Genomic DNA, 14,836 nt, shown 5'->3' on the forward strand with positions numbered 1-14,836 from the left:
GATATGCCCTGTGTGAACCACCCCCTAGCGGCCTCGTGTGACCCTTGCCCTCTGCCCCTGTCTTTAGGAGTCACACGGACCTCCAGCAACCGTCTCCGGAAGCTCGGCGACCCCACTGGCCCAGGTAAGTGGCTTGTTCAGCCGTGACCCCCTCTGTTCTTCCAGCCCAGCACTCCGTCCCGCCTGGCCTTCTCGGGTGAGCGGGGCCCCTCGCCTGCGGCCCAGGGAGGCCCTGTCTTTGATGGCTCTGATTCAGGTGGCTTTCAGGCCCACTGACCACAGCTCTGCCGGAGGTGGGCCTCGTGGCGGGGGGGCTCTCTGTAGGGAGGCAGCGCTGGCCCAGGGAGCAGGCCCGCATGTGCGGGCCAGAGGACAGAGGGGAGAGGTGGATGTGGATGCGGTAGGGCCGCCCCCGCTGAGGCGCTGAGGGACAGGCGGCCCGTGGGCGGGTGGCTTTGACCCTGAACAGCTCTGGGCCAGTCGGTCCATGGACCTCTGCTGCTCCCTGCAGAACTGAGGGGGCTCCCGCGACAGAGCAGACACGCAGCGGGGAACAGGTCACAGAAGTGGGCTCTCGGTGGTCTTGGCCGAGCTCTTCTCTCTGCTTTTTCTCTGTGTGTCCATGCGGGTGGCCTCTTTCCAAAGAGGACACTGGGGCCCAGAGATGAAGGACGAAGGGACTCACCTCCCCTAGGGCCCATATCCTCCCTCCAAGACCAGCCCTGCCCTGCAGAGCTTTCTGTGATGGTGGGAATGTTCCACACCAGCCATAGCGGCCACGTGACTCTCGACTGCCTGGAGAATACATTAAGTTTATTTTATTCATTCAATCACTTGCGTAGAATGACTTAATTAACGTATTTTAAATTAACTTCCACATAATGTCTACATGTAGCTAGCAGCTGTGAAATTAGACAGCCCCGGATCATTCTGGCTACCCCAGAATTCCTTACCCAGATGTTCCCGAGCCTACTTCCGGGGCCACTGCAAACCTCTCTGAGGGCTATCTGTCAGAGGTGTCACCTGCCTGTGGGCTGGGCACCCCCAGGCTCGTGGGGTGGCCAAGGGGCAGCGCCTGGCAGGGAGTGGGGGTGGCAGTATCGGGGGCGTGTGGATGCCCAGGCTGGGATGTCCCCACGGCTGTGTCTGAGGCCCCTTGTGGTGCAGGATGGGGCCGGGTGTGGAAAGGGAAGGGTGACGCCCGGCTGGAGGTCTCCAGGGCGGCTGAATGATTCACATCCGTGGTTAAGCAAGAGCTCCGCCCCCCGCAGCCACGTCGGGCCACTAACCACTGGACTGCCCAGCCGCCGCTGTCTTTCTGGGGAACTTTTCTCTGGGGCCCTTTGCCTCTGCAGCTGGTCTGCTTCTCTGCCGTTCCAGCAGCCAGGCTGGGTCTAGGGGCCTTGCCTTGTGCTGGGGCTGGGGACGGGCTGCTGAGCTCGGGGGTTGAGGTCTCGGGAGACTGGCGCCCTGGGCCGTGGGGACAGTCTCCTCTGGCCCTTGCTTCCCTGTGCTCAGACCAGCCAGTTCTGTGCCGTCAGCACTTGGCAGCCCTTGCCATGGCTCCGCTTGGAAGCCTAAGGCATAATTTGCCGAAGCCCAGAGCTGCAAGCCGGTGATCTGGGTTTTGCTTGGGACCGCCTGCTGACACACGAAATCCACTCTGTGGGGGCCTGTGCGGGCTTTGCCCCGGGACACCCTTTCCTTGTCTTCCTGGCTCCTCTAATCCCGGCCATCCTGCAGCTAAGACCGGGGTCCCAGCGGGGTTCTTCCCTGGACCCCCAGCCTCTCAGCCCGCCCCTCTGACCCTTGCAGGATCCCCATTTGGAGCCGCCGCCCTTCCTCCCCTCCCCCCAGCCTGACCACTTGTCGCACATGGCCCAGTCGCCTGTGTCCGGGACTCTGGACCCCCAGTGCTCCCAGAGGGCAAGGGACTATCCCAGCACATCCTCCATGAGCTCAGATTCTTCACGAGGCTGTGTTTGGGACCAGGCCGGGGACGGCCGATTCCGGCACAAGCCACAGTCCATCAGCTCAGGCCGCACCCACGGTCAAGCCTTTGACGAGCTCACTCACTTTCTGCCCTTTTTTAAAAAATGGAATTGGTAGACATATAAAAAAACCTGTTAAAACTAAAATAAACCAGCCATGCACCCACCATCCCTCTTGAGAAATAAGGTGTTCCAGGTGCGCTGTGAGCCCCCAGGTGACCCTCTCCATGCCCATTCCCACCAGGGTGACCACCTGTTTGAATTCAGAACCGGTCACTGCCGGGCACGTCTGTGTTGCGTGTCCGTGGACGACACGCACCTCGTCCTGCGGATCGGCAGCGTCACATCGGGTGTGCAAGGGGAGTTGGCCGGTAGTTGCTCTTTGCTTTTTCACGCGACAGGATGACTTTGAGATTTATCCACTCGGGGTGTGTGCAGCTTTGTTCATTTATTTTGACCGTAGGCGAGGGCTTCTCCGTGTGGGCAGGCAGAGTTACCTACCCACTGGCCTGTTGTTGGAGGTCCGTGGAAGGTTTCCTCTGTTACAGACGCTGCTGGAAATGTTCTCATGTGTCCCCGTGCACACGTGTGTGTCCCCAGGCGGATCGTCTGGGCTGAGGGGATGCCCACACTCAGACCTCCCAAGTGGCCTTCCAGTGTGTTCTCCCACGCTCACCCGCTTGCGGTCCCTCGGGCAGCCTCTCGGGGCTGCTGCCTCCGGCCAACCTTTGCCCTGGTTCCCACAGCTCACACAGCATTTCCCCTCGGTCAGCTTCTCACCTCCCGCGGCCGGCCCAGCCGGCTGCCCGACCGTCCCCTCTGGGGCTCCTCAGAGCCTCTCCTTCTGCCCGGACATCCGGTGTGTTCTGGGTCCTGCTTTTCCTCCTTCAAATACCTCTGAGATGGGTGGCCTCATCCCTGCTGTAGAGGGTTGACTAATGTCCCCCCGGAATTCATGTTCACCCAGAACCTCAGAAAGTGGCCTGACTTGGAAATAGGTCTTAGAAGCATGATTAGTTAAGGACCTGGAGATGAGATCCTGCTGGAGTTAGGGTGGCCCTAAGTCTGACGGCGGGGGTCCTTACAAGAAGGGGAGCAGGGGAGCAGGCCACGTGAGGACACAGGCAGAGATGGAGTGAGGCAGCCACAAGCCCGGGGACGCCGGCACCCAGAGCTAGAAGATGCAGGAAGGGTTTTCCCGAAGCCGCTGGAGGAAGCTGGGCCTTGCCGATACCTTGATTTTGGACTTTGGCCTCCAGAACGGGGAGAGAATCAGCTTCTGTTGTTTTAAGCCTCTTCCTCTGTGGTGATTTGTCACAGCAGCCCCAGGAGGCCCATGCACCATCCCCCTGGGCTCGTGTGGGCGGACGACCCTCTCCCCACAGGAGGATCTCCCTGAAACACTGCTGTCTGGACCGTGTCTCTGCCCTTAATGCAGGTGCCCCATGGGATCCCCGGCAGTTGCTCCCGCCTCACCCCCCAGTCCTTCTGTCCGGGCTCGCACACCCCTTCCTTGCTCTGGGCCCGGTGAGCTGTCTGCCTCACGCTCAGGATGCCCAGCTGTACGCACAGCCCAGCTGCCATCATCACGGCCGTGTGGGCAAAGGGAAAGAGTGTGCCTGGGCCTTGGGGAGCTGCTCAAGGAAGACACAGCCAGAGTCCGGCTGCCCGGGGCCCCCACGGGCACCCCTCGCTGGTGCTGCCCCTCGCACCCATGGACACCTGCTCCTCCTTCGTTCCTCTCAGCTCTCAGCCTGGCCATCCAGGGTCCTGCTTGAGGAAGCAGGAAATCTCAGCGTCGTCCTTGACCTTTGCCCCACCCCCAGCGCCCTCAGGTTGGCAGGTCACAAGATCTTAGCAACTCCCCCTCCCCTCAGATGACCCTTGGATGGGCTGCCTCGTGGCCTGGGCCTGGGCAGGCATCAGTGTCCCTCCTCCTCTGTACCCCTTCTCCCCACGGAGGCTGCTCTATTTGCCTCGGCCTTCGGTGGCATTTACTAAGACCCGCCTGCCTGCCCAGGACTGGGCCACAGGCTCCATCCGTGTGATTATCCGAAACAGACCTGATCATGGGCTCTTAAAGAACCCTTAGTTCCCTTTTCCCCACAAGTTAAAGTAAGCCACACAACAGTGTCCATGACGCTTTCCAGCCTGACCCGTCCCCCCTTCCAGGCTCTCACTCCCGCGTCCTCCCTCCTTGGTCGGTGCGCTCTGGCCTTCCCAGGCCCACAGCTCCAGGATGGGCCCTGCGCCTTCTCATCTCTGAAGGCATTGTCTCTCCGGGGTAACTGTGACCCAACCTGTCCATCTCCAAGGTTGGCCTCAGGGGTTTCTTTGTCCTCCTGCCCCCAGGGCTGGATGTTCTTATGACACATGGCTAGCAGGCCATACATACTGTTGAATTGAACTTGATAGGACAAGCTTGGGATGGTCGGCCAAAGAACGAGTTTAAAATAGAAATGTCAGCCTTCTTTTGCGTTGGCTGGAAAGTAGCTTTTCTCTTTGTTTGTTTTCTGGTGAAGAAATTCATGGAGAATGCAGTGTCTCTGGGGAGGAGGGGTTGGGAGAAGCACACCCATGCATCAGTAGGCACACGTGGCTGCCATATTGAAGGCGGTAGATAGAGAACGTTTATGTCATCGCAGAACGTTCTGGTGGGCAGTGCTGGTCGGGAGAGTCTACACATTGGATCTTCAAGTTCACTGTTCTTCCAGCGAGCATTTATTGGGCACCTAGTGGGTTCCCGGCAGGAAGTGAAAGACACCAGCTCTTCAGGGGAGCTTCCAATATTCTCGGGAGAAGTTTCAACCAGGGGGCCCTGGGGCAGATGCTTCTGAGAGCCTGGCCTCCGTACTCCTCTATCCCCTTACAGTCGGGGGCCTTGGGCTCCGGCCGGGCTGCAGCCCAGGATGGATGGCTGAGCGTGAGGCCCGTTAGTGACGGAATTGGGCCCCGTCTGGGCTGCCTCTCGCCATTGTCTTGGTTCCCTTCCACACTGCCCTGGAAGAACTCCCAGAGCAACAGGCTGGCCCAGGCTGTTAGCACCAGTAAACCCCGCAGCTGTCCCCAGGGCAGAGAGGAGCTGGGTTGTATTTATTTAGGAACAGCCGAAACTTGCTGCACAATAAAGAGTGGAGAGAAGGTTCCTGAGAGGAATGTAGCCGCCCGGGCCCAGAATCCGCCCTGCTCGGGGAGGCTGCCCACTCTCCTGGCAGGTACGGTAGCCGAGGCGGCTGTGGGAGGGTCAGCGGGAGGGGGTCAGGATGGAGCGCCTTTATTTTTAACTCAGGGAAGCAGACTTCAGTGGTGGAGTCTGGGGATGAGCAGGAAGTGAACGGAAAAGTCATTTTTTAGAGTGAGAGTTCCCCGTATCGTGGAGCTGATTATGGAGGATTTGCAAGTATCTGGAAGGGGGTGGGGGCCGAAAGCCTGAGCCCAGAGCCTCAGAAAGCCTCCTTTCAGCCGGGATCCTCTGCCCCCACCTCCTCACGGCCCCTCCTCAGAAGGCACACCGGGAACGAGGCCACGTTGGTCCTGGGGCCCCTGCTGCCCACATCATGGGAATCATCCCCCTGGCCTGGTGGTGGGAGTCCGGGGCACCCCGGGAACATCTCTTAGCTGTGTGTCCTCTCCCCACGGGGTGCAGGGGGCTTGCAGCTGTGCTTCATGGGGGGGCCTGAGCCATGTCTTCAACGACAAAGCCGTCCTCCAACTCTTCCTCCTCGCGCTGTACCACGCCCCTCGCTGGGGATGGGGGCATCGATGGGAGTGTGCAGGTGGTGGGTGCAGATCTGTTGGGGGGGTGAAGGACAGAGATACCATCTTGAGGACTGTCTGGAAGAGGCTGTTGGGCAACGGTGCCAACCCCAGGACGTGGGCTGGCTGGGGTGGCCGGGAGCGGGGGCAGTTTCCCAAAGCTGTGGCCGTGGGGGGGTCCTGCCTCCCCCAGATGGCAGGTGTTGGTCCAATTTGGGAAGTGCTGGGTTGAAGGAGACCAGCCCCCTCACAGGGACTACTCATTGCATTTACTATGCTAATATGCTGGAAGAATCTAAGGCAGGCTTCTAGTTTTATGTAACCACAGAGCCATGTCAGTGGAGGATGGAGCCACGCGGGGAACCAACTTTGGGGATGCAGGTCCGGCCTGGCCTGGAAGGTTGCTTCCCACCCCCACCCCGGGGCGGGGAGAGTGCTGGTGCCTAGACTGGGCCTCGGTGAGCCCTAGGGGGTTGGCTGCCTCCTTCTCCCACGGCCTGGCCTCACCCCACTTCTGCGCCTGGCCTCTGAGCTGGCTCATGACTAACACGGGCCTCATTGGAGCCAATTGGTGCTGCCAGGTTTTTGGTTTCAAATGATCCCTTGCTTGGGCCAGAATGCTTGGATTTTTAGGCATGGTGGGGGAATGGACATTGAGCCAAACTATGCCGGGGAAGAACCGAGGGTCAGAGCTGTGCTCAGCTGCACCGACTACGGCAATGAAATCACAGTCTGTGTGCTCAGCGCCCGGAGGCGGCGGCCAGGAGGGACGTGGCCCCCACCGCTAGCCGGGGGCCTGGCCTACCCCGAATTCCCACCAGCGTGCCTGTCTGTGGGGCCTTCCTGGGCCTGCTTGCCCTGCTGGGAATTGGTGCCGGAGAGTCCCATGTGGTATTAAAGGGGTTTCTTCTTTATATGTTTTCTTTCGTTTCTAAATTTAATACAATGAACAAATACTACATTTATAATCAGAAAAACCAGTAAGGAATATTTTTTCAAAATCGGGGAAGGGATTGAATGAATAAACCAAAAAATTCTCCCTGATTGCCATCGTTCGAACTCAAGGGTTGTTGGTGGTTGGTGGAACATAATGTTTTCGAATGGAATATGATGACCAGACAATGTTAGACGGGGGACACTGGCTCGCTGGGTTATGGTGTCTGTCTGTGTTCCCTGGGGGGCCCGAACAAATGGGCGCAGATTTGGTGACTTGCAATGACAGAAGCGCATTCTCTCAAGGTTCTAGAGCTGGAGGTCTGAGACCGAGGTGTGCTCGGGGCCGCACCTCCTGTAAGACTCCAGGAGAGGGTCTTTTCCTGGCCTCTTCTTGCTTCTGGGGGCTGCATCCAGCCTTCAAAGGCGGGGTCATCAAGCTTCTCTCTGCTCTGCCTTCACATCCCTTTCTCTGTGCCTGTACCCTAGACCTCTCTCTGCCTCCCTCCTATACGAGGCACGAGGCACGTGATGGCATGTAGGGCCCACCCTGATAATCCAGGCTCAAGATCCTTCACTTAATCCCCGTCTGCAAAGACTCTCCAAATTAGGTCCCATTTACAGGGATTACGATGTGATATCTTTGGGGGCCATTATTGAGCCTGTGGGACCTCCTTGGGCTGAGACACTGCTCCCACCTTCCCTCAGCAGGCAGGCCACTCTTGGGGCTGTCCTCCAAGCTCTGCTTTGGGGTGGGGTGGGGAGATGGTTGCTGTTGGGTGCCCCCGCCCCCAAGGAGACAGCCTTGCTACATAGGAGACTGCATTTGGGGTCCTGTCCCAGGCAGGAGGGCATGGGAACTTTGCCGGCACCATCCAGATGTGCATGGACAACCCCCTGACTCTGACCAGGTGCTGGTGGGTTCCCCCCTGAGTTTGCCAGGTGAGCAGCCCCCCCGGGGGACCCCAGGGGAAGAGCGGGAAACAGCTGAGCCCCTAGCCAGGCCTTGGGGGGGCCCCTCCCAGAGAAGGGCTGAGTGTGGGGAACCGTGCTGAGGAGCCAGGCTCCCTCCCCGGGGACAGCTGGGGACGCACTGACTCATGAGCAAGTGGGACCTTCCAGGAAGTCTCCCTCGCGCCGCCCCCTCACCCCCCACTGGCCTGGGTGGGACGGCCAGTGGCCTGTGTCACCGCCGCCGCTGACAGGACACCGGGCAGCCACGGGCAGCTCCGCCGGGCTCATCGGGGCAGGTGCTCCGGAGCCCTCCGTGGCCGCCTGCCTCCTTGGGGCTAAGCCGGGGGTCGGGGTGGGCTGCAGGGCCCCCGCGGCGCAGGGAAGGCGAGGCAGGCACGCAGGAACGAGGCTTTTGAAACGCTCCAGCCAGAGGAAACGTAGCATCGCATCGCGAGCCGGGGAAAATGAAAGACTTTGGAAGTCGCCAGGAATTTGACTGTGAGCTGGTTTCCAAGAGGCTAAGTTAAGCTTCTCCAAGTGGATATTAAAAAGGAGCTGCAGGCCTGGCGGAGGGGCTAGAGGGGGTGGAGAGCAGGCCGCCGGAAGCCACACGCTGCCCCTCTGGAGCCGCCGCGCGCGCACAAAGCCCAGACGGCGGTCCGGCCGGGACCCTGGGGCTGCGGGAGGCTCGCGGCCCACGTCCGGCCCCCGCCCCGCCGTCCTCACCTTCACGGCTCTGCCTCGGTCCCTTCTCCTCCCCGATTCAAAGAGACAATGCTACTTCAGTTTGGGGCACAAACATATGATCAGCACATGGAAATGTGGTAATTTGGATGCATTCGTGATTGCAACAGATTGAAGAAATTAGACCAGACAAAGAGTGTTTTTGGAAGAGGAGGAGGCAGAAAGAGGGAGGGCGTCGGGGGTGAGAAGGGGAGGACGCCTCTGGAAAGGGGGACGCCGCCGGGACTCCCGCCTGCTGCTAAATATATCCGTAGTAATGGAGAGAGACCGGATCACAGGTAGGCCACTCGCTGCCCCCTCCCTTAACTCAGAGCTGCGTCTGTGCTTTGGGAAATAAGCACCCGGGGTCACTTTTATTCATTTTTGTGGACATATTTCTTTTCCTTTTGACTGTTCTGAGGTCGTGGGACACAGTGTTCCCAGAGCTAAGCTTCACGAAGTCTGGCTTGTATTGAAACTCTGCTCTCCTTCCCCTCGCTATTCTCACTCCGTCCCCAGTGCATCTCGAGGCGCTGGGGGTGCCAAGACAGTTGGGGCCGCACTCCGGGAAAGGGTGGAGGGACCGGTGGCCGGCGCCCGGCTCTGGGGTGGCGGCATTTGGGCCGTTAGTTGGTTGGTTTGTCCACCGTGTGGTTTGTGTTTTTGCCGCCAGCCAAAGTCCGTCTTCAAGGCTGCCCCGGTCTCCTCCCTGAAATAGCATTTTGGTGCCTTCCCAGGAGTTCATTGCAGGGGTGGAGCTCCCAGTGCTCAGAGGAGACGTGCAAACGTGTGTGTGCCCACGCACGGCAGACAGAGCTGGTCCTAGAAGCTTGGGGCATTAACCAAGGTGAATCCCCCTTGGGGCCAGGGCGGTGGTGTCACTCAGGTCCTCACTCACCTGGGAACCCTGCAGCAGGGAGGGGGAGTGACAATCTTCCAGGGTCACCGCGGGACGCTCTAGGCCAGGGAGATTAGCAGATGTGGGCTCTGCTCAGATTCTGGAGCAGAATCACTGTTTAGAGCATCTCGATGTCGCATCAGGCACGGAGGGAGGGCAGATGCTGGTCCTTGGGCCAGAGGGGCCTCGCGGGTCTGGACCCATCCCTGCTCTCCCTGGGGTCCAGCATTTCATAGATGGGCCGTTCTCACTGCCGACCCCCACAGAGCGGGCACGGAGCCATAAGGGTGGTGCAAGAGCTGACCCTGCAGAGAAAGGCAGCTCTGGCTTGAGTCATCCCTGTTAGATGGCCCCCTGTCCCGGGTCAGGCTCCCCGCCCCTCAGCCAGCCGTGGCACGCTGTGACTCGGTCAGCGTCTGACGTCATGAGTAAGTCCCCTTCATTACAGCGCCTGCTGCCTACCGTGTTGCCCCTCAGGCGTCCTGGGTCCACCGGGCAGCTCTGGGGCATCCTCGGGCTTCAGCTACTCCACGCTGACCCCTGGGTCCTGGTGAGCCTCAGAATGTCACCCCACAGGTGCCATAGCCCCTCGTCTGCTGCTTGCCACTGTGTGTGTTGGGGGGCTCCCAAAGAGGCCAGAGGAAAGGGTGGCCAGTCCTGAGGCTCCTCCTTATCTGCTGCTCCAGGGGCTGATCAGATCCTGATGGGATGTCAGGGCTGATGGGGCAGCCCCTGGGAGGAGAGCTGCTGACCGGCCGTGTGTGTGTGTGTGTGTGTGTGTGTGCACGTGGGTACCACTGGGACCGCCACAGGACGAGGGGCAGCCATGGAGACCGCGGAACCAAGCTGTGAGCTCAGTGACATGGGCAAGCTGGGGTAGAGGGGTGTGGAGCCAGAGTTCCCTGCGCTCGCCTGGCACGGGGTGTTGACAGGGTCCCTGCGGGGCTTGGGAGGACAGTCACTTCACCAGCCTGGCTTGCAGAGCCTCGGGGGCCGTGGGTCCAGCCTTCATGTCACAGATGACCAAACCACGGCCCAGATGGGTGACACCAGGGGAGCAGAGAGCCAGGACACAAAGTGGGGAGGAGACCCTTGGGAAGTGACAACACTCTTGGAACCTTCTGGGCTGGCCAGACCCCAGCAGCTGTTCATGAACTGAACCAAACTGCCTTTGAAAACGGTCAGCTCTGCACCTTTACGGCCACGCTAGGTGCCACCGCCCTCGGCTGAGACTGCCCGCGAGGGACAAAAAAGGGACTTTCTCTCAGGATGTGCCTGAGGAAAAATTGGTACTATTGATGAAATTCTCATAGGGATGTGTTGTCACTAAAAATTACTTCTTTCTTTCAAAGCTTCGTTAGAAACTGGTTACAGGCGTGAATGACAATGGAAATCCTCAAGCCCTTTCCCTACGTGTTCCTCAGACCTGCTCAGATCTTGACCTTGGTCTTTGATTGTAACTCAGCTCCTAAGCAGTGCCACTCCCCCTTCCACCCCCCAGGGAAATGAGTTCCATCCTGTCCCTCTGTGGCCTGGGGCCTCAGTTTCCTAGCCTGTAACGTGAAGGGGTTGGACTGGCGTGGCCCAAGGCAGCACCCCACTGCCGGTGGGCCTCTGAGCCTGCTCTGTGGGGCTCCCGAAGGCTCCTTCCTTCTCCACTTGTCTTGCGGTAAGGCAGTTGTGACAGCTACCTCAGTCCCCACCCGCACACCGGGCAGAGGTGAGGCTGGGGGCCAGGGTGTCCTGCCCGGCCCAGCGCCCCACCCGACCACTTCCAGACAGAACTGCCACTGCCCGTGCCCCACGGGGTTGGCGTTTGAGGTGCGTCCGGCCGGCTCTCGGCCACTGCCCGGCGTTGTCCAGGAGGAGCTGATGGGGAGGGGAAAGGGGCTTGGGGCAGGTGCAGGCAGACGCAGGACCCTGCCATCTGCTCGCTCCTTCTCTCGGCCGCACTGGGCTCCTGCCCGGTTTGTGATTCTGGGGCCTGGGGTCCTCCTGGGCGGCGGGGTAGCCCCGGCCCTCTCGGAGGCTCCCCCCCTCCCCCCACCGCCCCGGGAAGATGCCGGAGAGCTTGTCAGCAGGGCAGGGATGAGTCACGGAGCAGTGACTGGCCGCTGAGACACAGAAGGCCGCTCCTTCCAGCCAAGGGTCGGGTTTTTTTCCTTGTTCTGGACTGGCTTTGTGGCTTTTACAAATTAAGCAGTTTTATCTTGTTCCAAGCGCTTGTATTTCAGCAGGGAGAGAATCTCCAAGAAGGGAACTTTCCACTGGGGAGCTATTACTTAGCTCAGCTGGGCCTCGGGGAGGGTGGGAACAGGCCTCGCGGGTGAGTTGCATGCAGGGAATGTGGAAGGCTCTCTGCTCTGTCATGGACGTCGATGTGGGGTCCTGAGAGGGCCGGCTGCTCCGTCACCGGACGTCTGTCCGTGGCTGGGTGTCTGCCCAACACAGTGAGGCACAGAGCACTCAGCCAGGAGGTGGGGGGGGGGGGAGAGCTGGTGGTCCGCTCTTCTCAGGGTGTCCACTGTCAGGGGGAGGGCAGGGAGCTGGACACCCATCACCTGTCCCTGCTTGTCTCTGAGTCCCCCCGGGCATTTCTCATCCCGGTCCTGGACAGACACTGCGGGTCACAAGCTGCCTGGCCCTGCTTTGTCCTCTCTGGCTTTATTTCCCTCATCTCCAAGACCAGAGGAGTAGCCAGTAGCCTTCCCAGCCCCCTTCCTCTTCTGGCTCTGACTGGCGAGGGACTTGGTCCCTGGAGCAGTCTCTCAGGGGTGCTGAAACCAAGTGCCACAGACTGAGAGCCTTAAAGCAACACCAACAGACTCTCTCAGAGTTCTGGGGGCTGGAAGTACAAATTCAAGGTGTTGGCAGGGCTGGTTCCTTCCGAAGGCCTTCTGAAGGCTCTGTACCCCTCTCCTGGCTTCTGGGGGCTGCTTGTGATCCCCAGTGGTCCTTGACCTGTAGGAGCATCACCCAGTCTCTGCCTGTTGTCACAGAGCCTTCTGTGTCCCCAAGCTCTGCTTCTTCTCTCTTATGAGGACACTCATCACTGGACTTGACTTCCCTGCCCCCCCGATAATCCAGGATGACGAATCTCCAGATCCTTACCTTAATTACACTCACAATACCCTATTTCCAAATAGGATCATGTTCAAGGTTCTAGGTGAGCATGCATTTTTTTTGGGATCACCATTTAACCCACTCCAGTCCTGATGTATCCTGGATGTCTCAGATTCCTCGTTGTCCCACTCTGGACCTTTTGGTGTGGCCACTAGCCTTTTCCACTGGGTCACGTATGCCTGGTGGGGTGTGGAGAACTCAACCTTGTTGGGATTCCAAGAGCCAGCCAGGAGACTGGCCTGCTTCCTGCCTGGAGCTCCCTGGTCCTGACTGCAGGGTCCAGGGATGCCCGGAGCTCTGTGCTGGACTCTGAACTCTTTTTAAACATCGTGGTAAAATACACATAACATACAAATTGCCGTTTTAACAATTTCAGGGTATATAGTTCGGTGGCATTTAATAAGTACGTTCACAGAATTGGGCCACCATCCATCTATCTGCAGAACTTCTTTACCTTCCAGGATGAAACTCTGTCCCTACGGAACATCAGCTTTCCTTTCTCCCTCCCCTCTGCGCTTGGCAGCCACCATCCAACTTTCCGTGTCTGTGAGTTTGAATATTCCTCATAGACATAGAATCATGCACTATTCATCTGTCTGTGCCTGGCTTATTTCACTTAGTATAATCTCTTCCCGGTTCATCCATGTTGTAGCAGGTGTCAGTTTCCTTCCTAGATTAAGACAGAGTGATGTTCCATTCTATGGATAGACCACATTGTGTTTCTTCTTTGATCTTTGGATAGACATGTACGTTGTTTCCACCTTTAGGCTTCTGTGACAGCTACTGCTATGAACATGGGTGTGCACATATCTGCTCGAGTCCCCACTTTCAGACATACTGGGTACATACACAGAAGCAGAGTTGCTGGATCGTGTGGGAATTCTATGTTTAATTTTGTTGGGAAGCTCCCGTCCTGCTTGCCCAGTGGCTGCACCATTTCACATTCCCACCAGCAGGGCACAAGGGTTCCAATTTCCCCAGCCCCTCACTGACATTGCTATTTTACTTACTTATTTGTTTCTTTGGATAATGGCCAAACTAATGAGTGCGAAGTGGTGTCTCACTGTGGTTTTGATGTACATTTCTCTAAATGCTTGGAGACGGTGAGCGTCTTTTCCCGGGCTTGTTGGCATCTGTGTGTCTTTGGAGAAATGTTTCTTTGAGTCCTTTGCTAAGTTTTTAATTGGGTTGTTTTGGTTTTTTTTGTTGTTGGTTGTAGGAGTTCTTTATATATCCTGCATATTAATCCCTTATCTGCTACGTGATTTGCAAGTATTTTCTCGCATTCTGTCAATTACCTTCTCATGCTAGTGATGGTGTTCTTTGATGCATAGAAGTTTTTGCGTTTGACCAAATCCCATTTTACTATTCATTCTTCCGTTGCCTGTGCGTGTAGGCTGTCATACCCTTGTCACAAAGCTTTTCCCCTGTGATTTTTCCTAAGAGTTGTATAGTTTTGGCTCTGGCGTTGAGACCTTTGATCCACTTTGAGTTAATTTCTGGATATGGGGTGAGGTAAGGTTCCTGATTCCCTTTTTTCTTTCCTCACACCCAGGCTGGCTCCTCTGGGTGGCAGGGAGTGGGGAAATCCTGGGCTGGGCCAGGCCTTGAATCCTTCCCTGCCCTAGGCTGGCCACAGAGCCTCAGCTCTGGCCTGGACCATAGCTGGATGTGTGCTATGCCCGGGGCAGCCCGCCCGGGCCCTTCTGGGCTGACAGTGGAGGCCAGCCTGGGGTGTTCTGGGTTCCACCGTGTGGAGGTACCTCTACTTCTCTGTGGTCTCCCTGCCCAGTCTGTGTGAGACATTAGCTGTCTTTGTGGCAGGGTGTGGGGCTCAGTGTCCATTGGTCTGTCTCCATGCTCCTTCTCAGGAACCCTCTCCACCCACACCCTCCCACGTGGCTTCTTCTGCCTCCTGCTCAGAGTTGGTCATCCCTCTTGTGTGACAGAAACTTCTGTCCTGAGGCTGCCACTCAAACCCCTTTGCCCAGAGGCCCTCCAGCACTCGGCACGCCTTCAGCAGCCACACACAGATTCCGCTGACAGGGTTGGCTGTGGATTCAGCTCCTTTTGGGCTGGGCATGTGACCGGGCAAAGGGTAGGGTGGGACCTGACCGAGAAACGGGGGAGATTTCCTCCTAACAAGTGGCCTGAGCTTGGAGAAATGTCTTGGCCACAGCTTGAACTCTAGACAGATAGCAACATGGATTTCAGCTCGTGGTGGAGAGCACTTCTGCCTTTAGACCTTCAGATCCTTCCTTTTTTTTCTTTTTTTTCCCTTTTCTTTAAACTAATGAGGAAACTCTGACTTGAGCAAAGCTGAGTAAACAAAGCAACACACCCCTAGGAAATTAGTGAAGAGGCACCAGCCCTGAAACTTTGCTATAAAAACTACATGCTTTGGGGCTGGGTGGATCTGTGGGAGCAGATGAGTATGGCGGGGCCGTGGGGCTCGGGT

At 58.0% G+C, this 14,836-nt stretch overlaps 1 protein-coding gene across 2 annotated transcripts in view; it reads left to right on the forward strand.

Moving 5' to 3' along the window:
• The window catches only part of SEPTIN9 (septin 9), a 151,597-nt gene that overhangs the window by 14,203 nt on the left and 122,558 nt on the right, over window positions 1–14,836 (forward strand). The window contains exon 2 of one of the 2 annotated variants that reach the window (XM_036110441.2): window positions 68–124. In XM_036110441.2, the coding sequence (XP_035966334.1) occupies window positions 68–124 (57 nt within the window). Of the gene's footprint in view, window positions 1–67; window positions 125–8,341; window positions 8,657–14,836 lie in introns of those variants that run through there. The other variant, XM_036110443.2, reaches the window with a different exon arrangement.

The sequence above is a fragment of the Halichoerus grypus genome, chromosome 2 (assembly GCF_964656455.1).
Source record: "Halichoerus grypus chromosome 2, mHalGry1.hap1.1, whole genome shotgun sequence".
In the NCBI taxonomy this organism is placed as follows: Eukaryota; Metazoa; Chordata; class Mammalia; order Carnivora; family Phocidae; genus Halichoerus; species Halichoerus grypus.